Source organism: Nymphaea colorata, chromosome 1 (assembly GCF_008831285.2).
Source record: "Nymphaea colorata isolate Beijing-Zhang1983 chromosome 1, ASM883128v2, whole genome shotgun sequence".
Lineage (NCBI taxonomy): Eukaryota > Viridiplantae > Streptophyta > Magnoliopsida > Nymphaeales > Nymphaeaceae > Nymphaea > Nymphaea colorata.
The window spans coordinates 27,454,731-27,479,300 of NC_045138.2; the positions used below are offsets into that span (position 1 = coordinate 27,454,731).

Below are 24,570 nucleotides of genomic sequence, written 5' to 3' on the forward strand. Positions count from 1 at the left end.
CTCATCATTTAGAGGGACATGCAGACGACGAGGTTGTGCACTTCTCACAAGCAAAGCTCTTCATAAATATTACTTTTCTAGACTGCAAATGGTAACATGTGTCGCTCAAATGAAAAAGTATATCGTATAACTACCCAAATTCTATAACAGTCTTAAACACTTAGGGCAGAAAGGAGTGACTTTCCTAGGCCTAGACATTGGGTTGGTCCGGCTCGAGCAGGTTTTTTTGGACCCTGGCCCGGGCCGAATCGAGTCGAATACCGGAAAACAATTGAATACCAGGCCCGATGTTTTTTTGAGCCCAGGCCCAGGCCGAATCGAGCCGGATACCGAAAAACAATTGGGTACCAGGCCGGATGCCCACCTCTACACTTTCCCTTTCCCTGGTTGCATACCACCAATTCAGCTCTGGGTCGGGTTGGTTTTAGTTGGTTTAAAATCACCAAACCAGTAGGGCATATCCGACCCAGTTACGCTGGAGTGGCAACTCCGAAATTTTAAGATAATCGAAGAGTACTTTGGAAAGAAAATACCCTAAACCCATTTAGGGTTAAAGGAAGAAGAGAGAGCAGCCGGAGGCCCTCTTCTTGGATCACCCTCCCTTCCCCGGAGCTCCTAGATCCTCTGTCACTGCCTCTTGCTCCTCTCTCTCTCTCTTTCTTCCTCTCGCTGTTGTCCTGGTCTGCTCAGCGATAATGGCGGCAGGAAAGACGACGCTCTCGCAGAAGAAGGCGGACATACAAATGATGCTCGCGGCTGACGTCCACCTTGGCACCAAGAACTGCGACTTCCAGATGGAGCGCTACGTCTTCAAGCGCAGGACTGACGGTATTCCCCTCCCTGCTGATCTCTCCTCTTTCTTCTTAATATTGTCATTGTTGTTGTTTATTTTTATCATATTGTTATCATGCGCAAACTGCTATGGATTCCGGTGGCTTTCGAAGATGTTGATCTTTTGTGAAAAGACTGATTAAGTACTTAAGTTTCTTTCTTCATTTGTTATCTGCATTTATTAGTTGGTAACAATTTTTCGGCCAGCTGATTATAATGTTGCATTTGTATTAAGCGGATAGTCGTGCATCGTTATTTATTGGATTATTTAGTTGATTGTTAGAGATTTTATCTGATTAAGCTTGCCGGGATCCGTAACTGATTTTAGTGATTGGTGCAATTCGTATGCCGATTTTGTGAGATAAAAATGCAGAAATTAGATTTTGGTTGTTTGAGCAGTTTCCTTCGAGTGTTTAAGTGTTTAGTTTGGCCCATGGCTAGACAGTCTTTCAATTTTTTTGAAGTTCCTATTAGTGACTTTTGGCGATTATGTTCTGGCGGTCCGTAGTTTGTTGGGACCAAGTACTACTGCTAATGTACCTTATTTTTTTTATATTTCTAAGTGTCTAACAAATTTGTGATTTTAGTCACCATGCGTCTCCATCAGATTTAGGAGTTTGAGAATAACAATGCCCTGCGACTTGATGATAAAAGAGAAGCCAGATACTTTTATGGTTTCCTGAGGGTTAATTCTGAAATTAAGTTGTTTAAGGACTCGATGAACTAAGTCATGGATGATGAAAACTTATTTATTTTGGTACACATTTAAGTAGTGGGAATAATTTTTAAGCGGTCAATTTTGACTAATTTTAATGGAAGATGTGCATGTTGTATGTAGCATATACTTGTTATTTTCTGAGAGTTTTTTCATAAAGAGAAATTTTCTTAATATTTTTTTATTTTTTTGTGTTTTTGTTAGTTTTGATTTTTTGTATTAAAAATTGAATTTGCAATGCATTGAATCTTACTTCTCATTACATTAAATATCCAACTTTGAACCCATCCAATACAGGTCAACTTTATATCATTGAGATCTCTTGGAAACTATTGACTTATTGAGTATAATTGGGTTCTTATTACTTAATCCAAATTGTGGTTGAGATGATCCTGCACGTTCTTTTTCCTAATATGTATCATGATTCTGATATGTGTCTTCCACGATATCTTTCTGCTCTTTAAAGACAGATGAATCTAGAAGATGTTTATTTTCCTTTTACTATTTTCCTGTTACTGATATGTTTTAATTTTAACTCTGCTGCTTATCATAAATAAACCTTTCAGCATTTTGGTCTGCATGATGTCATTAAATATTTATGCGGAATTCTTTTAAGGTATTTACATCATAAACCTTGGAAAAACATGGGAGAAACTTCAACTGGCTGCAAGGGTTATTGTTGCTATAGAGAATCCACAGGACATCATCGTCCAGTCTGCGAGGCCATATGGTCAACGAGCTATTTTAAAGTTTGCACAGTACACTGGAGCTCATCCAATTGCTGGGCGTCACACCCCTGGAACATTCACAAATCAGCTTCAGACATCATTTAATGAGCCACGTCTTCTTATTCTAACTGATCCCAGAACAGATCACCAGGTAGGATTATCAAGCTGATTTCACTTATCACTTTCTTATACTTTGTTGTGTGCTTATAGCTAAAACTTCTCTGCAGCCAATTAAGGAGTCTTCTTTGGGAAATATTCCCACCATCGCTTTCTGTGATACAGACTCACCTATGCGTTATGTGGATATTGGTATTCCAGCGAACAACAAGGGAAAGCACAGCATAGGTTGTCTATTTTGGTTGCTAGCTAGAATGGTTCTGCAGATGAGGGGAACAATTCCTCCCAATCACAAGTGGGATGTCATGGTATGCTCCTACTAATCCTCATTTATCAATTTACAGATTCAGTTATATTTCAACTTATATTTGAAGTTTGCCATTGTTTATTCTTTTCATTTCAAACGACAAGTGCACCCTGCCATCTAATATCGAGCATAGCAATATGGTGGTTCGCCTTCGACTTTAGTTGCCAATATATTATTAGCAAAACTTCTGTGTAGGACAGCAATCACAGGCATAGAGTAACCAGAGAATGTGTCCCTTGCTCTTTGTCTATTATTAATTTTCTTTTCCAATATTTGCTTTGTATCCCGTACACATATACCAAGTTGTTCTTGTAATATACCAAGTTGTTCTTGTAGCTGAACTGCTGAAGACTGTGACCCTTGAAATATGATTTGTAGCAATTAAATGACACTTGAAATAGTGATTGTGTCCAATAAAGAGTTTTGTTAGCTGCCTATTATGAGACAGCTGACATTGGTAACAGGCTAAGGTTATTCAAAAACATCATTGAATTTTGAACTTCTCAATGTCACCCAGTTACTTCTAGTTGGGAATCTTTTTTATGTCATACAACTCCTGGATTTCTTTGGTTTGCCGATAGCCTACTGGAAGGGGAAAAAAAAACAGAATCTTTTTTGCCCATGGGCTGTGGAAGCACACCTGGACCATTTCTTCCCATTTTATTAAGAGCCGCAGGGATGAACAGCTTTTGCTGGGTGCACAATTTAGGAGTGGGGTGGGGGGCAGGCATGAACAATTTTTACTGGGTGCCCAATTTCTGATCTGTTTCACTATATAATTTCTACCACAGGTGGACCTGTTTTTCTATAGGGACCCTGAGGAGGCCAAGGAGCACGAAGAAGAGGAAGTTGTTGCTGCCCCAGATTATGGTGCCACTGATTTTTCAGCAGCAGCACTTGGCCTTGCCACAGACCAGTGGCCTGGCCAAATTAGCGATGCCCAGTGGGGTGGGGAGGTTCCTCCTGCTGCTGCTGCTGCAGTGCCATCAGTCGAGTGGGCTGCTCCTCCAGGTACAATCTCATGTTTGCTCGTCATTCAGAATCAAGTACTTATTTTGGTTCCACATAAACCTATACAGTTGCCCTTAACTCTCTATAAATCTTTAGTAATGTTAGCTACCGTAATCTGCTCTGTGCATTATATGAAATATTTTATCACAATGCTTAAGCTGTCTGTTTCTCCTGTTGAGTATGATGTGACAACCGTTCTCGTTCTTTGCAGTTGCTGTTTCTGGTGATGGATGGGACACGGCTGCTCCCCCGCCAACTGTTGCACCTGCGGTCGATGTCGTTCCACCACCATCAGGTTGGGATCCTGAAATGTAGAGAGCAGATTGACATTCAAATGCATGATATCGTTTTGATTGTGGGTTTCCGTTTTACTATGTTTCAAAGTAGTCAGTTTTGTAGCCAAGAGTATATAGAGATGGAACTCTTCTTTCTTGAATGAGTTATTTTTCTCTTAGTTGAATTATGATATTTAACAAATGGAAGAACTGCCTTTTGAAGTGCATAATGCATTATCTATTTAAGGTCTTCACGCGATTGTTAAACACATGACTTCACATTATTTGAGAAACTTACCACTTCTAAGAGTTTATTATTGCTTCCTGAAGACAATTTATCTCCGACTTTTCTTGAATTGGAAAGGGGAAACATCGAGCAGGGGCAACCTGTACAATGTATGGTTTGGGTTTGTGCAAGATGCAACACGGGTATCCGCCTTACCCGACTCTTCACGAGTTCAACGTTGCGAACCGAGACGAGCTATAAAGCTAGCTTGTGAACTTGACAAGAAAGAGAAGGCCGCTGGCTTTGGATGCAATGGAGGCCGACTCTGCGTCATGGTTGGTTCGGATGCATGTTTAGGGCATGGTCGAAGCTCATAAATGAGACTCGCCCAAAATATTCCGTATATTAATTGCTATATAAACGAGCGGTCAAGGACCTTTTTCAGAAGTGAATCTTTATGGCTTTCAAAGACATCGGCAAGGTGCCCTGGGTTGAGCGACAGCTAGAATAGGATAATGCACCTAAAAGGCTGAAGGAGTCGTTCCCTCATGATGGATACAAAATAACACGAGCATGGCAGCATGGGAGTGTCGGTAACTAACTTGTTAAGTGATTAAATGATAAGGCTGCTTGACTAAAAAAAGCTGCATTGCTTGACTACATGAAGGTAAAATAAAATTGCGGAAACTACGAAGGTGCATTTGAATGATGTAACGATAATTATCGCTCTCATTATTGCGAAAACACATATAAAGTTAGTGAAAACTTGTTTCATGAAAACCAAATTTTGTGTGTGTTTTAAAAACCTTTTGTTTGGGTGACGCACCCAAAACTTAGTTTTTACATAACACGAGTGGAGCCAAGACGACCCTCTAACACTCAAAAAATCAGGTTTTACCTCCAAAACCTGGTTTTACTCAGATAAACCCCATCTCTTGGTTTGTAGCATGCCCGTGGCAATCTAGCATTTTCTTCAACTTCACTTATGTCAGATGAACTAAGGTACAAAACCCAGATGCAACTCGCACGTGGAAAGAGTCCGGAGGAGTTCTTGGTCATTAGTAAGCAACTAGACGCGTTTTATAGCAGGAAAGGCGATCTTTAAACGGAATCACAAAAATACGTGTCCGTGTTGTCATGTTTGAGCCGAAAACTTTTATGGCCGGAAAGCATTACTGAGATTAGGATTCAGGACTGATTTACTTAACCGTGTGAACAAGGGATATAGCTCAGACAAGGTTGCATTATCACATGTTGGAAAATCCAACTGCCATTATCATCTCACAGCGTCACAGCTCTATATACAGACGCTGCTAGACCTCCACTATTTGATAGCACATATATTCACATGAAAGAAAGAATCTTTTCATGCCAATAATCACATTATCAAGTCGAAACAATACAGATATGGGAGGAAACGGTCTCTAGAAGAGTGAAAACTAGAAAAAGAATGTACTTAACAAAGAGAAACAAGAGAGGGAATGAGAAAATATCATCACGTCAAAACACCTATATTGGGTAGTATCAGAAACATTCTGAAAGCAGCAAAAAATTTGTGTGCACTCATTCACTTCGTAAAGGAGATCTTAGTACGCTGCCTGTTCCTCTTCTTGGGGCCAGATTTGGCAACCTTCAGGCTCCTGTGAACAGCACTCAGCCTTGCAAGAGCAGCGTTCTTAAGGTCTGGCCTGTAGTTGTTATCAGAAACCTGTAGACAGAAAAAACTGAGTAAGAGCCAAAATAACTCAGAACTGAAGTGGTAACTCATTTCAACTAAATACAGGGAAGAAAACAGAAATGCACATTACTTCTACGTTTATATAATTGCATACACAAAACATTTTAAAGCCCATTATCAAATAATAGGAATGCCAATCATGGATAAGAGATGTAGCACCCTGGTTAACAAAGAGTACGTTGAAATCCAAAACAATGATAGTCAATCAACAATCAGGTAATAAAATTTTAATGAAATGCAGATCCTAAAATCAAATAGGTTTTAAATTACTTTTCATGAATCAACAGCGATTGATATTTCATTCAAAAATGATTTGCCTTCCTGATCTGGTTAATCGCCAATTGCGTGATCAGCGCCCATGACAGATCAGTTGGAACAAAAGAGAAAATATGAAGTCTACAATACCCAAGTGACTATAAAATGACTTCCCGAAAAGCTATGTCACATGCGCATGTATGCGTGCATACATGGGTGAGGGTGTGGACACTGAGCGGCAATCAAAAAACTTAGGTGTGGAGACACTGCCATGCATATATATAGCAACAATAAGATTTAAACATTCATTATTGGCATACATAAAACATAAATTACTAACAAAGTACCAAAGCATACAAAAAAATTACAAAAAACGAAGCACTAGTCTCCAATACTCACACCCATGTACGGTACCCTTCCAGGAGTGTCCATGGCATAGCCAAATTGTTACCAAGTGATACATGAATGATTAAGAACTCCTGTTTCAATTTCATTTAAACCAGAAGAACGGTAGTGTTGACACCAGAGATAAGAAGAGAACACTGATTCTTGAAAGTTGGAAAATCCAACGAGTTTAACAGGAAACCACATGCGTTTTGACTCAAAAGCTTGAGTGCATTCTACAGTGAACCACTGGGTAACCAGCCACAGACCTCTCAAGTGGAAGGTTTTAATAAAGAAAAGAGGACTACTCAGAATAAGGGGCAATGAAAAATAAGAAAAAGAGGTTTACTCAGAACTCAGAAGCCAAGCGTAACAAGTATATTTCATTGAAATAACCCTTATGAAGGGGTATTCTTACATGTTAGCTCCTCATCATAGCAAAGAAACTGGACAAACACTTTTCAATAGAGGGGCACAGAGATACACAGATACAAATACGTACATACATCACGACATCATATTCATAATTTTGCTTAGCTAGCCATTTCGTGCCCTTTTTGGAGCCCCATGTCTAGTATTTATGACTATAAATCACGAAATGACGGTTGCACCAGCAGACTCGGTTCTGGAAAGGTTTAACTATCAAATGCATTTTGTGCAGTATCACATGCCAATATTTGTGACGGAGAAAAGAAAATAATATGGAACCACAAAAAAAAATCCTCGCAAAAGAAAAACAACAGGCAAATAGCCAGGAAAAACATCACAACAGACCTGGTTAACAACAGCCTTTGCCATTTTGTGAAACTCTTTCTTCATAACAGACTTGTGGTGAGCCAAAGCAGGCTTGTTTTGCTTTCTGGTCTTGGTAGTTGACAGCACAACAGAAACATCTGCACCAGGTTGAATCGACACGGTCTTCTTGTTTGCCAACCCTGATAATGCAAAACAAAAACAGATTAAGAAGACGTGGTCTTCTAAGCAAGCTCCCAACCTTACCAATAAGTTCTCGATAAGCAAATTCGGTTAAGCACGACAGGTATCTTGATTCAGAAGTATGTGATACTTAATCAATAAACGCAACAAAGACAAACAAATGCGCTCGACTACCAAGTAATACCCTCAAAGGCCGGAAGAAGATGAAGGAAAAAAAAAGCACATTTTTACCCCACCGCTACTAGCAAGAGAACAAAAATATCTAAATCCAAAGTTCACGGCATCGCAATGGCAAACAGAATCACGGAAAGATGGCTGGGTTTTACAGCTAGCAAGACACTAAGTTAGGCTCACCCGAGTACTTGTACGAGTGGATGTTGTAAAGATTATTCTTCTCTCGGCTGAACTGGACCTTCGCGGTGCCGTTCCCAAATTGCTTGACTAGGAAAGAGTTGTTCTTCTTCACGATCTCCCAGAGAAGAGGATCCGGAATACCGGCCATCTTCACCTTCAGAAATGCTCCCCAATTTAGCAAAATAAGCGAAACAACATTCCCACACAGCTTAACCCAAATAAAAAAGGCCACAGGCCCTTAACACAATACAGAACTCGACCCACAGAAGAAGATCTATAGTCGATATCAAATAAGACAGAACCCAGAGGTACAGTAAAAAAGTCCCACAGAAAAGCAATTTACAATGTGTATCAGAAACTCGAGCCAGAGAGATAAATAAAAAGAGATCCTTACAGTACACGAGATGAAGGAAACGCTCACTGCGTCTTCCCAAAAACCTTTCTCGTCCACGGCTGAAGGGCAGAGAGAGAAGCAAATGGAGAGATTTTTCTTATAACGACCCTGCCAACATTAAAACCCTAGGTATGTATGAACTTTATATGACGAAAACGTCCTCACTCATAGCAGATGGTTTACAGGGACGCCACATTCCACTTTGCTCGGCTGATGGAAGTGAAACCTGAGTGGGGTGGGCTGGGCTCGGCTGGGTTGGGTTCCTGCCCTTCCGGAGTATCCTGATCTGGACAGGACACGGGCAATGGATGCTACTTATGGGCTTAGCTCATCTAAGCTTGTGTGTGTTTAATATTTTATCATCAGGTGTTTTTGTAACTCAATTGGTTGCATGGGTGTGGTGTGGTTGCTGGGAATGCCGCGGACTATTTTAAAAGAAAAAAGCTGATCTAGTAGTAGAATTTGCATTAGACTGCGGTCTCGCGGCGCTTGGCAAAGGGATCAATTCTGAATTCTTGGATAGATTCATAGAACATTATATTATTATGTTTCTTGTCAAACAACACTGTAAACACGTTATATTAGGGCTGAGCCCTGGGCCGAGCCACTGGCGGGGGCCTAGGACCTAGCCCGGTATGGGGCCGGGTTTGGGCCAAAGAAAACCCGGCCTGCGTCAGCCCTGGCCCGACCAAATCTGGCCCGTTAAGGATTACAAAATATTTTTTATTGTTTTTAATAATATATATTTTATTACTAAGAATTATATTTTATATTTAAAATTTATTTTATAATTTTAAAAAAATATTATTTTATTAAAACCAGGCTGGGTCGGGTTGGGCCCAAGCCCGATTTTTGGGCCTATCCTGGCCTGGTTTTACCGGGCCAGAACCGCTCGGCCCGGCCCATCCCTAGGCTATATTGCTCATTCACTTTTGCTTGTGATTGGTTACCTCGAATCTGATCCCCCCCACAAAAAAAAGATTAGGGCACCAGCTTTAAATCCATGCTTTCAAATTTAAGATTTGGAATAAACTATCACCCTTCAAGGGTGCTTGATGGAAAGTAAACCCATTCATATGACTGGAGAATTTTTTTAAGGAAAAAAAATGGTGCACCCCCTTAAGGCCATTTTTTTCATTCCAAATGAGTTCAAGGTAAAATTTCATACTTTAAGTACACCCTGATTCTTTTTTCTTTTCTTTTTTTTTTTGCTTTTTTTTTTTTGCAAAAGTTATCAAATGCCTTAACAAGAACACTATGAGTATTTTATGAATCAACCCCAAATTCATGGAACACTAAAAGTAGTGTAGTGTTTCATGAATCTGTCTAAATTTTTTAGATTGATTGATGAAATAATGTTTCTGCTATGCCTATGCCTTATAACTCCCAAGTGAAAACACATTGAAACTTGCAGAGCTCTGACCATTTTTTACCATGTAAAAGTTTCCTAGCGTGAGGGCGCTCAAGATAATGCTTACTGGTACGTAAAGACTGTTCATTATGACGGAGAAACAGCTAATAAAACAGAGTTACCGGAGGAAAAATAAAGGAGTGGGTAGCCACCACTATTCGTAACAAGGACAACGCCGTGAGAAGGCTGAAAGAATGGAACGCCTTTATGAAAAACGTCATGAGTAGAATGCAGGAATTTGGATTTTTGATCCGGGGCCTTACTTCAGTGCCCTTCTTGTCATCTGCTCTCCAAAGGGGAGGTGCCACCTAGAACCATCACAACATTTCCTATCTCCAATTTTGAAGATGAATGGCTGGACTCCAGTTTTTCATATATAAAGTTACAAGAAAGTGGATTATCATCTTATTCATGCCATACGCATCATGGCAGATAGACAAGTACAGTGATTTGTATCAAATAGAAAATGATCCACCTAATCTTTCTACATGGGGCCATTTTCTATCTTAAACAAATATTTATCAAATGGGGAAAATTACACTTCTACTAAACATGCGCCTATTTTACAAACAACCAGAGCTCTCTTGCTCAACAGGCTACTAGACAAATGCTCCACAACAAATCTGCTCTGCAGGATGCTGGCCGTCGAAGTCCATCCACGGATGCAGAACAAAGCGATCCAGTTTTTCAAAGTTACTACTGAACAACAATATTCTACTCCTTCGCAAAGGCTTCTAGTTAACCATCAAACACATCCTTGTTCGATCATGGCCTGAGCAAGATTGAGGAAAGCAGAGATATTCCCCCCATGAACCAAAGCCCTGAAACATGAACAAAGCAAAAACAGCACAAAAGTTCAAATGCGATTCTGGATAATGTCCATGAGTTCCATCCTACTCACACCAGAGAATTATTGCACGCTAAAAGGATGAGGGTCATTGCTTGGCTCAATTTAAGGGGGGCAGACTGCCAAATGAGAATATTGGTTTCATCCTGATATGGCTACTCCTTCCAAAGGAAGAAGGTTAGAACCAAATCCCAGACAGGCCCCTAACACTCCATTACATAAAGTGCAATAACTATAGCCCTTTAAGTTGAAACTAGAAAGAGTTATTAGTTGTGTGGTGAAGTCAAAACTTGTTACTAATTTGTGCATAAGAAAGATCTATCAGTCCAATGGAACACATTTGCAATATTCTTCTGAAAATAAAAAAAAGGTTTGCACCTAGAGCATACAATTTTTTAAACAATTGGCCGTGAGATTCCCTAAGGACAGTACACATAATTGCAAAATAAGGAAAACATTGAAGGATCCATACTCTGGGTTCTCTTTCATGAATCCATAGTCACTGGCTGCTTTTACAGATTTCTGGTAGATCTGCTTCATGGATTCCTAAAGTAAAATGAGGAAATGGAACATTAGTAACAAAGTATGGCAAGAAAATCACATTTATTGTTGACTCAACTAAATGCTACACTGATATATTGTTGACTCAACTAAACAGTTTTCACAAAGTAACTTACTAAGCTGTACTTATAGAGCCTTGCCTAGAGAAAGCAGGTCCTAGGTTCCCCTGTAATGAGGATTACTAAAGATGAAAACATTTAATTACACGCAAAAGGATTCTGCTCCACTTACCTATTCTAGGAATCCAGGCATGGAACCAAGTTCCCAGGAAGGGTTCAAGAGAATTTTACAAGCAACCTATGGGCCCAGCAAGAATTCACTTTAACGAGAATTTTAACCTATAGTATCGAAAAAGACATTCAATACACTCAAAATTCCAATTTCCAGCAACTGAGAGAGAGACATTAGTTCTTGGTCACAGAGGTAAGATACTCTAGTTCAGCAAGAAAGAATAGCAAAAAGGAAAATGTTCACCTAAGGTATTGCCAAATTACCATCACTTTGGCATCATCAAATCAGCTGATCTGGACTTTCAATCAAACAGCAGTTTGTCCAGACCTAAGTTGCACCATGGTTAATCCCTACTTTCAGTTCTTCAGGATCAGATAACATGCACAAGCATGTCTTCCTTGTAACTCTGGTTATATTGCTAGCCAAAGGAGAAATAACCAGATCCCAATTTGTGGAAAATTAGAAGGAAAAAGAATAATCAGCTCTGTAAAAGATGGAGAAGGGTCACTTAAAGGATCTCACAGCGTAATTGTCGATACTCACAAAACAACTGGTAGGAAATGCATCCACAATAATTCTATTGGATTTGTCTTAGTCCACTTTAGTTAATTAAGAATTATGTTCCAGAGAAAAGTTAAGAATTCATTGACACAGATAAAACCCTGCTGATACCGCTGGCACATAGCAACACTGAAAACAACAAATACATTAACATAAATTATGGCATGCTAAACCCCAGAAAAATTAAAAGGTTGTTAAGGAACAATTGATGCAAAAAAATAACCTGTAATTTACTTTCAAACTCCTCTGGCGACCAGTGTATTGAACTACAGTCTTGACTTAATTCAAGTTCTCCTACACCAACCTGCAGAACATATGTCAGACACTGGATTTAACATCAAAATTCTAGAATATGAGGTACCTTAGTCTTTTTTGGTGAACAGTGCAATATGGTTAGCCTTAGTAAAAACTACTAAAAACAAAGGGGAAAAAACCTAAAAACTCCAGAGATTGGTCTAGATAAGATTTACAGCCTTGCACGTATTAGGCACTTTCTAATTAAAGGGAACATAGAAGCTAGCATAACAAATATCAGAATTAAAATAGAAGACCAAAAACATAGATACTAAAGACACAAAATACAAGGAAGCATAAAAAGAATCTAGCACTGGAAGAACCAAATGCCATTTTGTCAATTTTCGCAAGTTTAGGCAAGAATTGAACAATGCATTGTAATACTTGGATGTGAGAAAGTACTACAACTTGGACATATCACGCATTCTTCAACTGCTCTGGACTCGGTAGTTTCTACACTATTACTAACAAGATAAGGTACCACAACTCTAAACCGTAGAACATATGACAAAGACCCATTAACATTTTTAAGGCATTTAGTGATACAAATGATTTCATCAGCAGCAGCAGAATATGATGGCTAGAATCGCTAGATCAGCAAAGGTGCAAAATTTAACTTAGGGCTGTTTGTTTAACAGGCATCTGAAATGAAAATGCCAATAAGGCTGTTTGTTTGACAGGCATGTGAAATGAAAATGCCAAGGTTCAAGGACTGTTCCATTCTTTTCAGTTGGAAACCAGTGGACTCCAGCTTGCACGACCATATTTTACATCCCTCTCCTTGGCTCTCCTTTGAGAGATGTTCTCATAGAGATCCCAGAATGGCTTTTATTTTATAAATTTTGTTTCATTCCCATCATTTAAGTTTCCGATTCCGACATCTTGTAACAAATGGACCCATGAGATTCTCAGATTCAATTAATACTTCATGGCACAGCTTGCCATACAAAAAGCAAAAAGAGGAGTGAGAGAGTGTGTGCGGTTACTCATATGTCCATACCCCTCCTGCACTTGCAGCCTTTGCTGGAGCAACCAGGACTTTGGCCTTCCGGAGCACATCTATAGCCTGTGGAGTGCATGGCATGTTTGAACCTAATAATGTATGACCATAAATTTTATAATAAAAAATCCATTGGTAGAAAAAAGATGTAAAAACAAGTACTGCATCATGATATAATATGTACCTTCTATCAGGATACGGCAACCAGAATTAACCAAAGCTAATGCATCTGCTTGATCCATTTCGTTTTGTGATGCACATGGAAATGCAAGGTCACACCGCTCACTCCAAGGTTTTGCATCCTCAAAGTACTTTGCTTGAGTATATGACTTTACATAATCTCTGTCAAGTGTCATATCAACAATTAGATAAAACAATCAAATATGACAAACAGAGAACAGGAAGAAAGAACAACACCTCAAGCTTCTTTGCTGAACCTTTATGTCTCTCAAAAGTGGAAATTTAACATAATCAAAACCTTCTGCGTCCAGTAAATAGCCTCTTGAATCTGATTAAGTACAGTAAGAAGGTAGACGTCAATATATTAGACAAATAGACCAAGTCTGATCCCAAGAAACCTAACCTACAGGGCACATGAATACATTTCTCATAGCCATATTTCAGTAGAACAATGATTTGACAGCATGCAGTTACACATTGGAGCCTACTTTTGACCTGCATACCAGAAATTCTAATTGTATCTTAATCCCACATGACTGCAGCAAAGTAGGCAGTGGCTTGTATTACTTGGCACATGCCTTTCGCATTTGACGGAGTGCAAAAGTCATGACTCTCCCCATAAGTTGGATAAAATGCAAAGTTGCCACATCCCTTTAGTCTTAAGCCCAAAATAGCTATTCTTTCACAAACTGAGCCCTCAGTGTTATACCCAGCACAATTCTTGTTTCACCAACTGAGAAGATTCAAGGACAGCCAAGGAGGAGGAAGGAAAGTGACTGTTAATCTGCAACAGGGATAGAAGTGATGGAAACTGCAACAGGAGTAGAAGTGGTCACAGATAAATGCCCACTTGTAGCGGCGAATGAATTTGGGAAGAGAAAGAGGGTTTAGAGATGTGTTATAGCCTTATAGGATAAACCTAGGTGAGCTGCACATGTTTTGACAACAGAGGGGTTTAACAGTCACCACCATGCAGGTTGGTAGATTTAGCAGCAAAAGAAATGTACCAGTTCATGATATGATTGCAAAAGAAAAATAGCTACCTGATATTGTAATTGGGATAGCACCGAAGGCAATAAGTTTCTCCAAGACGTGCATTGCAATCTTTCCAGAGCCACTGACAACACATCTGCAAGTTCATAATATTACAATGCTTGTGAACTTTTTTTTCCTTGTGAGTATCTAAATTGAAACAGTCAGAACTTCAATACAATCATCTGCCAGAATAAACTACCTTCAGAAAAGTATGTTACATCATAGACTTCAAAAGAACATTCAGAACATCTATAAGAGTCTATTGCATTTATATGTTGCAGGAAGAAGGCAAGAGGGAGAAATTGAACCACAGAAATATTTCAAATTATATCAGGCTATACTGAGAAAACATGGTTTATATTAAATTTGATTTTTGACAATTTCACTGGCACTTAGAATCTTTGATCTATCATAACTTTTTTATGGAGCACACCAACATTTATGCTATTTTTGAAACCAACCTCACAGGATGCCAATGACAAATTAATGATCCTATTACTTATACCAAAAGCACAACAAGAAACCATTCTGCAAGGATTACAAAGGTACCTTCTTGTCTCTGATAATATCATGAATCAAAATACAAGAAGGTAAATTTACATTTATAATGCTACGTTATGAAGTATGAACTTCAATAGATTGATTTTTCCTCTAAAAAGAGAACTTGCTTTTGTTGAATGAGAAACTCTTGTATCTTAACTCCATTTCAGAAACACATTACAGCAACACACATGATCGAGAAATTTCGCTTTAGCTATGCACACCGGTGTTATGTAAGTTGTAACATGCTATCCTAAAACAAGGGTCATAATAGGCCTAAACCAAATCAAGGACACTGTTAGAACTACACTAGGATGATTGTTGTTTCTTTATCATATAGAGTGTCTAATATGCTTTTGCATATTGTGTATTGAATCGTATTCCTGACAGCCATGTTACAATACTTCAATATGTGACATTTAGCAAAAAAAATTTTCCAGGTCTTTATGGTCCTGTAGGTTTGTTTTAAAGCTCTTAGACAACCAGATCATCATTACGCTGTTCATTAGGATAGGGACTCTAAAATGGAGAATTGAAGTTTTGTAATACTCTGCTCTTTTTGGCCAACGTTTTAAAAATGATATAAGAGGACATTATCACTGGTGGTCATTTACATTAATGCTGCAAACATGATCAATTTGTTAATTGGGTCTAACATCTCTTAAGGGTTGTTCTTGGGGTTGTTGTCTTGAAACTCTAGGTTGCTGTTCAAATACATGCCCAACTTTAACATACTAAGGTGATGATTAAGTCATTAAGTTTCACATAACAGGCTGGGAGTACAAGACAAAACAAAAAACAAAATATTGACTGTTACGAAGAAACTATTTCAGATTAGCCAGGAACCTTAGTCCTTTGAGATCTTTATTCATCTCCGCTAGAATAAGTTGTGCATAATAGACCTGCATAAAATAAGACAAACTGATGAAAGATTGGAGAAAAGGAGAAGCCATTTAAGTGGCACTAGACAGTAAAAATATGTGAAACTTATTTTAGGCAATTAACCAAGCAAATTATACAGAATATTAGTTAAGTATGATACCAGTCCATAACCAGTAGCCTCTGTCCGGAGACTGGATCCTGACCAGAAGTTTCTTGGGCCTGTAAAACTTCCCTGAATAAAAAAAGACATGTAAGTTTCCCAAATACTGTAGAAACATGATGAATGCTCTACAGACAACATAAGACAATTGTTTACTTGACCAGACCAGTGTCCAACCTTTTTGTGCTTTACATCACATTCAGAAGCATTCACATGATTCCTTTCCTTTTTTTAAGTTCAAGTTACACCTGGGGATTTGTCCTTGGCCTTTTTTCCAACTCCAATTAAACAAGAACTCTTACCTTACTTCAATTAGAGATCTATCCTTTTACAAGATACAGGATGGCCATTAGGCTTCAGAATGGCATAAAAATAAGCCACTCAAACTTAGGGCTTTGGACGGAGTTGGATGACTCAGACACCTTGTAGGGAGCTTGATATGTCTGACAATCAATGGACCTGCAGGAATTGGAGATTATGCTTGCTTGTCAGCATATGATCCCAGATGAATGTGCCCTCCAATAGTCATCAAAACTATAATGTGTGGCAGTGGGGCATTATGCGCTATGGTATGTTCTCCTTGTCAGCCACTACAGAACTTAAGGCTTATCCCAATAAGGACTTCGATTGCACCTGTATCTTGTTGATTGTTCCATGTTTTCAAGAAAGAATAAGGAAAGGGTGGTATTATACAACAGGTGAAGATGGGTGTGCAGCTACAAGCCAAACCACAGCCAGGTTCATTTGGTTCTGTCATGCAGGAGTTAGGCATAGTCATGCATGATAAACCACTTTGCATCCTGGGCAACATGATCACCATTCACATTTCTAAAATGCAGCCCCCTGAGAGGATGAAACATATTGAAAGGCATTTCCCTTTTATGAATAAGATATATACAGAGGTTCAATGGTTCTTCAACATGTAAGTTCTAAAGAGCAAGTAGGTACATATTCACCAGAAGCCCAACTCCATCAATATATCAAAGTTATTTGGGGACATTGTACGATTCCTTTAGAATCAAGCTAAATTTGAGGAGACTGTTGAGAAATGCACCAAAAAGTGAACTGTTATCTTCCAAGTCAGTTTGGTTGTTGCTTGTACTTTCTCTTAGCCCTGTTTGATAACTATGCAAAAGTTTGCTTTGTATGAAAGTTTTACCAAAAAAGTGTTGGGTCCCACCTATTTTTTTTTATTTTATCAAATAAAGCAAAACATTTTGTGGGCAAAATTTTGCTCGTTGGCTCTCTTTTGCCTATTTTTTCCACCTTAAAAAACTTTTGTCTAAACTATGCTACTCATCCTCTAGGACCTGCTCTTAAGTCTTAATTAAGCATTAAAGAAGTTTTTGTGTTTATCAATCACACATGGCAAAACTTTACTAAACAAAATTTTTGTCTAAAAAAGGTTTTGCCTGGAATCAAACAGCAGGCTTAGGGGGAAAGTAAGTTTGACCATTCCACATATGTTGCATATCATTCTTGTACCATCAAGGAGAACTAATGAACTATGTCCCGAAGCCAAATTGAAGGCAAAAGCTTGCACACAAACTGAGAAGCAGGATATCATTATCATCAGATATTTGAATCAACACCACACTCATTTCTAAAGAAGATGGCTGAAGTCAACCAACAGCCAGTGTTATGATTTGCATGGGTCGCAAGAGAGCAATATTAAGCAATATTAATAACGAATACTACTTGTGGTACAAAACAAGATAACGGCACTTTTACTTAGAATACTTATAGATAATTAGCTAAACATCAAATAATATAACATCATCATACCTGGAAGTGGCCAACCAAGCGTCTATATTGCCCAAAAAGATAGCCCATTTCCCGAGGACCAACACCCATGTCCTCTGCAGGAAGATCCTAGAAAGAAGAAAAAAATAATGACTAGCTTTCAAATGTGCACGCTAGATAATCCCTTTATCAGAATAACATGAATCTCAATGGAGGATACTGGCATGCAAGTAGGCAAACTATAAGTGGCTCAGAATTGAAACTTGAAGATCATTACAAGTACAAAACCATCTTCTGCGAGCTATTGATTAATGAATTGACCTATAATCCCTTTTCACTAAAAAGTCCAATAAGATGTTCATCAATCATATGGTGAGACACCTAAAAAACACATTTTATTTTCAAGAAAATACAATAAACAAACTGTTGCCAGGATGAACAGGAACAATATTGTCCTGTGGTTGCCAAACCAACAACATGGAAAAAAAATTGGACCGCCATTTGCATGGGGAATGACAATCATTGGACTTCTTATTGAATTTGTTCTGAACTCATAACCACTTACTTTCTTTTGGTAGAAATGAAATTTATAACAGAAAAGGGCACAAAATTTATATCTTTTAAAAAAGAATAAACATGAATTCACTAGGTGATCAATGTGTTAGCTTTTCAGGAGATTAGAACATTAAACATCATCTCTGCTAATCAGTACATTTTGTTTCAATCATCTAACCTGGAGGGAAGATTCATGCCTCACATAGTTACATGCTATGTGACAACAACCTTCTAGGCACCAAAGCATGTAAGGTGCTTTAAGGCATTAATATTGCTTCACTCCAAGGTTATATGTGGCAGTTATACAATTTAAAAATAAAAAACAAAAAATAAGAATCAGAGAAAAAGAACACAGGTACTCCACTGCAGCTTACCTGATCAGGGCCCAGATAACGATATAGTTCATCCATAAAACTTTGGCAAAAGCGCATGATCTGCAATGACAGTCCTTATTGCACCATTTGGAACTAATACTTAAGGTGGAAAAAAAAACGCTATATCCAGAAATACAAAGCTCAAAGACATATAGATAACTACAAATTATAAAGAAAAGTACCTCATTTTCACTTTTTCCTTTTGGGTCAAAGTCACTTCCACCACCAGAACCTCCAAGTTTATATGGTGATAAAGCATTTCTCATTGTCTATCACCAAAGAAGGCAAAGATAAAGTAAATGTTCAGACATGTGATTAGCCCATAGTCTTCAATGAGAGATCATTCTAGAAGCAGCTTAACATGAAGATGCAGTGAGACAGTATTAAGAATTACATTATCAGCACACAGAGCATTGGAACTAAAGGGGGTAATATGTTGCATCAACAAAAGCATACCCTTCATGAAACCCAAGGCAGAGTAAGATGAACTTGAATCTTGCTAAATGAGTAACATAATGTTCAACTGAAAACCTAGCAGGCACATATTCTGAAGGATCCTACAGTAAGAGTAATGTGCTAAAAAGGCAAGCCTGTATGTACATGCCATACTACTTGGTTGCAAATTGGTCCTCAACTGACAGAAAGAGAAGCTGGTCGCCCATTTGTCTATGGTATAAGTAAGGATCATTTTTCCTTCCATAGAAAAACTAGATTCTACTTATTACATGGATAAGTGCTCCAAGTTCCCTTTAGGAGGACATAATTCTTCAACCTTAACAGAGTATTATATGAAAACAACTGACAAAAAGGAGAAAAGTGAAGGCTGATATGAACTGCAAATAATCACGGAACAGATGTATATGCTAAATTAAGGTCATGGAAGGAGTGACCAACGAGAACTACCTGTTCAAATGCAAGAAACTTGGCAGTACTTAAATTCATATTTGGATGATATCTAAGACCGCCTCTACAAGGGCCCAATACTTGGCTGAATTGTACACGAAATCCTCGGTTTACATGTGTCTCTCCCTTATCATCAACCCATGGGACTCGAAACACAATGGTCCGCTCAGGTTCCAGTAGGCGTTCCAGAATGTGGACAAACCTAGAGATAGGCAACACATGGTCAAAGTTCATGCTTCACAGTGCCATGCCCTTTATTACATTAACCATTTTTGAAGTAATAACTTGCATGGGAAATCTTGAAAACCAACAAATATGCAATTGGCTTATGTAGATACTCACTGAGAACTCTTGGCTAAGACGGGCTCTAGGGAATGAACCACTTCTTGAACTGACTGTATGAATTCAACTTCATGAGGATCTCTTCTCAGAACTGCTTCAACAATGGATCCAGCAGTTTTGGACATTAGAGCTGAATGATTATGAATAAACATTCAGTGGCATGTCCATTGCCCACCAGATATAAGGAAATACCAGAGTAAATAAGGAAGTCCAGGAAAAAGGCTCAAGAAAATTTTATATTCTCTACATAGTTAAAACATGTATATAACTTGAATAAGCATAGTATAATTGCTTACTAAGGCAATGTACGGGCATCATGTTTTATAACACTTGGTAGGATGGCATAGTTGTGGTGATATCATTTATACACCAAAAGACATGCTGATTAAGACATTTATTTTTCAACTTTTAACATGTCATCCCTACTGACTTAAAAATTGCTTCAATCCTCACTGAGTTTGTAAAATATAATGAGGTTAATTTATACGAACAGGATCAAGGTCATACCCATGAAACAATGAACACGGCCAACAACTACTGGTAGTGGTTCATCGGGTGAATCCGATGAAAAGTAGCATTTTCCACAACATTATTAAAACCAGACTAAGTAGACTAAGAATGCATGGTAGGACAACTATTGATCTTATTGTGTCATACAAGTTTTTGAGTTGAAAGAGAAAATTCTGAATTTTTTTTCTCTTGATGGTTTAGCAATTGTTAGTTAAGAAGGGTGGTGAAATTTTAATCGAATCTTTGTCTATAAATAAACACACGGAAAATCCTAATTATTTCTAGTAAATAGATATTATGAATCTGATGATAACATGATTCGAGCATATCATAATGCAACGAAGGCAGCAATAAATTCTAGCCAATATTTTGGCATTGCAGGCTAGACATCATGTTGGTTCCCAACCATATCTCCCCAATAAGACATCATACTCACTATTGGATGATGAAATTCCAGTCAATGTTCAATGGCTCAGATATGCCTCCTCTGAAATAATCTTAAAAAGGATGTTGAAAGTCTATAAGATATCAGCAATAAAATACATGATCCCAAAAAGAAAAGTTCAGAAAGAGAACATTTCTCGCTAACTGTACCCAAAATGATTAAACAACCCTAATTGTAAAAAGCCGACATACTATTTAGGAGCTGAAAGACCACAGAATCTGTTTTTGTACTGAAAGCAACTCTAGAGCCTAGAGAAAAACACCGCATGAACACAAAAAGTTCAGCTGATTGCCATTAGCATCATTCATCAATCAAGTAACGGTGAACCAACTTAAATTGTTTAGAACTGAGAACGAAACAAGAGCTATTACCTTTGACATAAACTGGTCTTTCTACAGTTGCAAGGTTTTTATCTTTGGAGGCAAGTTGGAGACGAAGCGCCTCCTTGTGAAGTAAACTATTGTTATGCTCTTCGAGCGCACTCATCTGCATATTTCTACTGCCCTCATTCCCGTACGGATTCCTCCTATGCTTTCTCCCATACTCCCTACACACTGAGCAGAATATCCTTGTTGTTCCCTCAAATACATCCACATAAGCCCACTTATACGTATCGGCCCATTCTTCCCTCCATTTCTTCACCACCTTCTTCTTCCGCTTGGTTTGCTGCAGCCTAACCAACTCTTGGTCTTGCCCGGGAGCCATGAGCAAATGCTTGTGATCTTCCTGCTCTTCGGAAGTAGGCTCCTGAGGGACGTCCACAAGCGGCGCGTGAGCAAAGGAAGGATCATCGTCGCCGGGCCCTATTTCCAAGTCGATTTCTTCCCCGATTTCACGAACTAATGGATGTCTCTGCGCTTGCCGCAAAAGATTTATCTCATCCATTGCAGAATTCATCCCTAGCACCCTCCCTGATATCAACATTCAGTCTATCAAACTACCCTCAGAATCTCACTTCATATGCTTGATCCTGCCTATATTCATACAAAATTTTCAGGCCCTCACTTGAACCCTAAAGCCGGAAATTCAGAGCATGAAACAGCAACCCAGTTCAGACAACCCCCGTTAACTTCAACAGCAATAACCTCAATACCTTCCCACCAAACCCATTCCAAGTACACACGTTACTGCGAACCAAAAGTACAGCCCCCACTTTGTTCCTGATCGCCAGAGCCTTCTGCCATCGCTAAATCTTCCCATTCTTCTCTCGCTATCAAGTAATTGATCCTCTAATCATTCCCCGCCCTCTCTCTTCCTAAAATAATCTAAAGAAACCCATGAATCACCATTTTCCTTGCCAACCAAAGACTATAAAGTGAAAAAAACCAGAAACCGAACAATCAAAATGAATTATCCGAGGAAAAATCCATCACCCACCAATAAGGAAGAAAGCCTACGCGTGCTACGAATCATGGCGATCGTCAGAACCCACAGCCAAAATCACCGAAGTACCTGAAAATTTGACGCAAAGAAATGGGCACCCAAGTTCCACTGTTGAGCATTGGGTGATTGTTGGACAGGCGGAAGGGAGAGAGCGAGGTAACGAAAGAGTATGTGCGCATTAGAGCCTTTTCTCCAACTGGGTTTTACTTTTAGCAACGCCAATTAATGGATCATCAGAACCGTAACAGTTTGCAAGGCAGGGACGATCATCAATGTCCTGAGAACTCCCACCTTCCCGACTCTCCTCCCTTGCTATCCCGCCACTTCCTCGCCGTTGTTTCCCCAAATAAACTAACTCACCGGAGGGGAGTCCCTCTCTCTTTTCCCCAGTTGAGTGTTTTTTTGGTCGAACTCTTTCCGTTGAAATTGTTAGTAGTTCATAGTATATAAAGAGCTCCCGGGATCTTAAGAAGTCAGCATATAACATATTGGAGAGCTCTATAAATAAAATAAACTTGTTAACTACCTAAATTGATTATCTATCGACAACATTGATAATTCACAAGTTCAAATTATTTCTTTAAATAAATAAGTGGAGTGTAGATAGATGGTATATCATAGGTCCGACTTTCATGGGTGTTATTCTTTTATAATCATAAATGATGAAATTGTGACACTTTATTAAAAGTGAATACTAGTCCAACAAGATCTCTCTGCAGCTTAAAACTCCACAGACAAAGCAATAAGAGGAGGCCCTAATGCCTCTCTTATGAACTTTTCACCCAAACAAGCATAAGCACTTCATAGTTTAATATTAACAAATTAATGGCACATGCAACGCCATGTAAATAGTGAGGTTGACCATAATCAATTCCAATGTCCTTTATTTAATTCATTCATATAATTCGTTATATGCTTGTGCGTGTGTGCATGCGCAATATGTGGTCAATATAAATATGAAAATCACATTCGATTTTGGATAATCACCTTTTACATGTATTGGATCTCTTAAATTCACAGTCATTGAATTTATAATTTCCGACACTAGATGAAGCCAGAAGCCCTCAAATATCGTGCATAAGTTAATAAATAACATCCCCCAAAGTGTGCATTTGAAACATATTATAAATAACTTTTACTAAATACAAGTTCATGAATAGATTAGTATATGCATGTGATTTTGATAAAGATAATGAGCAGGGATCTCAAACAATAGAAGGCAAGGTTGGAACTTGGTCCGAAGTATTCTACTCGTTCCTCATAATATGTGCATCGAATTCTATATATCTTAAGCCACATTTTTTTGCTGTGTTTGTTTTATGAGGACCCCAAGCAATAATATTTTGTTTTTCTGGTAGACAAGGTACCGTAACAGATATTTAAACAATATGATCCAACTTCACGCCGGCCAAAAAAAAAAAAACATAACAAAATTGAACATCAGTTCGTAGTGTTCCCTGTTTGGTTTCAAAATCTAGTGAGACTCCTGCCATTGTCCTTAAAGGTTTCGCATGGGCCTCCAATACAATATGATATTCTCCAATCGCAATATCATAGTCTCAAATATAGTTTTTGAATTTTAAAAGGGCAAGGTTTTTCTTGATATAATACAGTGAGCTTAAAAATAAAGGAAAAAAAAGGGAAAAAAGCACGGCAAAACTTTTTAAAAACTTACAAAAAAAAAAATGAAAGACTAAGACAACATCAAGAACTAAAGATGCAACAAACAGAAATAAAAAGAATGAAAAACAGAAAAACGTTTCTCCCTTGCAGAAAAGTTAGTTTAGGATGGAGTTCCTCTCAGTTAACGACGTGGTGTCAAGGGATCAGCAAGATAGGAAACCGAACCTTATCTAACATCCCGACAAGTTCATACGTAAAGTTCGATTTCTGTACCGTCATATCTAAATTCGGCTGCTATAGATTAAGAAAGATCCCACGAAGTCGAATCTGTTAAATGGCAAACCATTTGCATCCCAGAGGCAACTCGTACAAAGAATAACTGAAAAAGGGTTCAAGGAATACGTAAACATTACGTCCTCAAACACTCGATGTGCGTGAACGTTTGCGTGTGAGGAAATATTTCCACCATCTGATTTAAGGGACGGTTGACAGCACGAAAACATTATGCAGGCAACCGACTTTTCTAGTACCAATTTCGAGGGGGAAAGTTGTCGAGAAAAATAGTCGAAACTTTGCTCCAAATTTTGGCCTTTACTGTAGTTGGAGATGAATCTTTCACGTGAGATGAAGCTTCATCAGTGATCCGTTTGGTAGAACCACTAATTACTTTTTCAGATGTTTCAGGAGCCCCTAACTTGTTTCCTCAAAGAGACGGTTGC

At 38.6% G+C, this 24,570-nt stretch overlaps 3 protein-coding genes and 1 non-coding gene across 5 annotated transcripts; 1 reads left to right on the forward strand and 3 right to left on the reverse strand.

Moving 5' to 3' along the window:
- The first annotated feature begins 562 nt into the window (after positions 1–562).
- Positions 563–4,238, forward strand: LOC116246474 (40S ribosomal protein SA-like). Its single transcript, XM_031618368.2, has 5 exons — positions 563–828; positions 2,163–2,425; positions 2,502–2,699; positions 3,490–3,709; positions 3,921–4,238. Exons 1-5 carry the CDS (start codon positions 696–698, stop codon positions 4,022–4,024), a joined length of 918 nt encoding a protein of 305 aa, XP_031474228.1. The 5' UTR covers positions 563–695; the 3' UTR covers positions 4,025–4,238.
- Positions 4,239–5,553: 1,315 nt separating this feature from the next.
- On the reverse strand, positions 5,554–8,416 carry LOC116249134 (60S ribosomal protein L28-2-like). 2 transcript variants are annotated; one of them, XM_031622290.2, is made up of 4 exons: positions 8,272–8,416; positions 7,878–8,031; positions 7,362–7,522; positions 5,554–5,918 (listed from the first exon to the last, which is right to left on the reverse strand). In XM_031622290.2, exons 2-4 carry the CDS (start codon positions 8,023–8,025, stop codon positions 5,778–5,780), a joined length of 450 nt encoding a protein of 149 aa, XP_031478150.1. In that variant the 5' UTR covers positions 8,026–8,031; positions 8,272–8,416; the 3' UTR covers positions 5,554–5,777. The 2 variants fall into 2 exon arrangements, with proteins under 2 accessions (XP_031478150.1, XP_031478160.1); XM_031622300.2 differs by having other exon boundaries at positions 7,878–8,025; positions 8,272–8,414.
- Positions 6,939–7,029, reverse strand: LOC116246518 (small nucleolar RNA R24). Its single transcript, XR_004170703.1, has one exon. It is a non-coding gene; the product is annotated as a small nucleolar RNA R24 (small nucleolar RNA).
- A 1,605-nt stretch (positions 8,417–10,021) lies between the features above and the next one.
- LOC116256961 (uncharacterized) lies at positions 10,022–22,661 on the reverse strand. The gene is made up of 15 exons (XM_031633521.1): positions 21,217–22,661; positions 19,891–20,020; positions 19,549–19,750; positions 18,828–18,914; positions 18,646–18,705; positions 17,759–17,845; positions 15,974–16,045; positions 15,778–15,833; positions 14,400–14,485; positions 13,594–13,684; positions 13,361–13,518; positions 13,177–13,268; positions 12,106–12,186; positions 11,002–11,075; positions 10,022–10,503 (listed from the first exon to the last, which is right to left on the reverse strand). The coding sequence occupies exons 1-15, from the start codon at positions 21,767–21,769 to the stop codon at positions 10,428–10,430; spliced, it is 1,905 nt and encodes a 634-aa protein (XP_031489381.1). The 5' UTR covers positions 21,770–22,661; the 3' UTR covers positions 10,022–10,427.
- Between the last annotated feature and the right edge of the window lie 1,909 nt (positions 22,662–24,570).

Coding starts and splice junctions, on each gene's coding strand:
- LOC116246474 (XM_031618368.2), top strand. CDS start 696: ATGGCGGCAGGAAAGACGACGCTCTCGCAGAAGAAGGCGGACATACAA. Junction 2,426..2,501: donor ATCCCAGAACAGATCACCAG/GTAGGATTATCA, acceptor ACTTCTCTGCAG/CCAATTAAGGAGTCTTCTTT. Junction 2,700..3,489: donor ATCACAAGTGGGATGTCATG/GTATGCTCCTAC, acceptor TTTCTACCACAG/GTGGACCTGTTTTTCTATAG.
- LOC116256961 (XM_031633521.1), bottom strand. CDS start 21,769: ATGTTGATATCAGGGAGGGTGCTAGGGATGAATTCTGCAATGGATGAG. Junction 18,915..19,548: donor AGTTTCTTGCATTTGAACAG/GTAGTTCTCGTT, acceptor CTTTGGTGATAG/ACAATGAGAAATGCTTTATC. Junction 12,187..13,176: donor AGGCTGCAAGTGCAGGAGGG/GTATGGACATAT, acceptor TATGTTCTGCAG/GTTGGTGTAGGAGAACTTGA.
- LOC116249134 (XM_031622290.2), bottom strand. CDS start 8,025: ATGGCCGGTATTCCGGATCCTCTTCTCTGGGAGATCGTGAAGAAGAAC. Junction 7,523..7,877: donor CCACTCGTACAAGTACTCGG/GTGAGCCTAACT, acceptor TTGCATTATCAG/GGTTGGCAAACAAGAAGACC. Junction 5,919..7,361: donor CAAAGGCTGTTGTTAACCAG/GTCTGTTGTGAT, acceptor TTCTGTCTACAG/GTTTCTGATAACAACTACAG.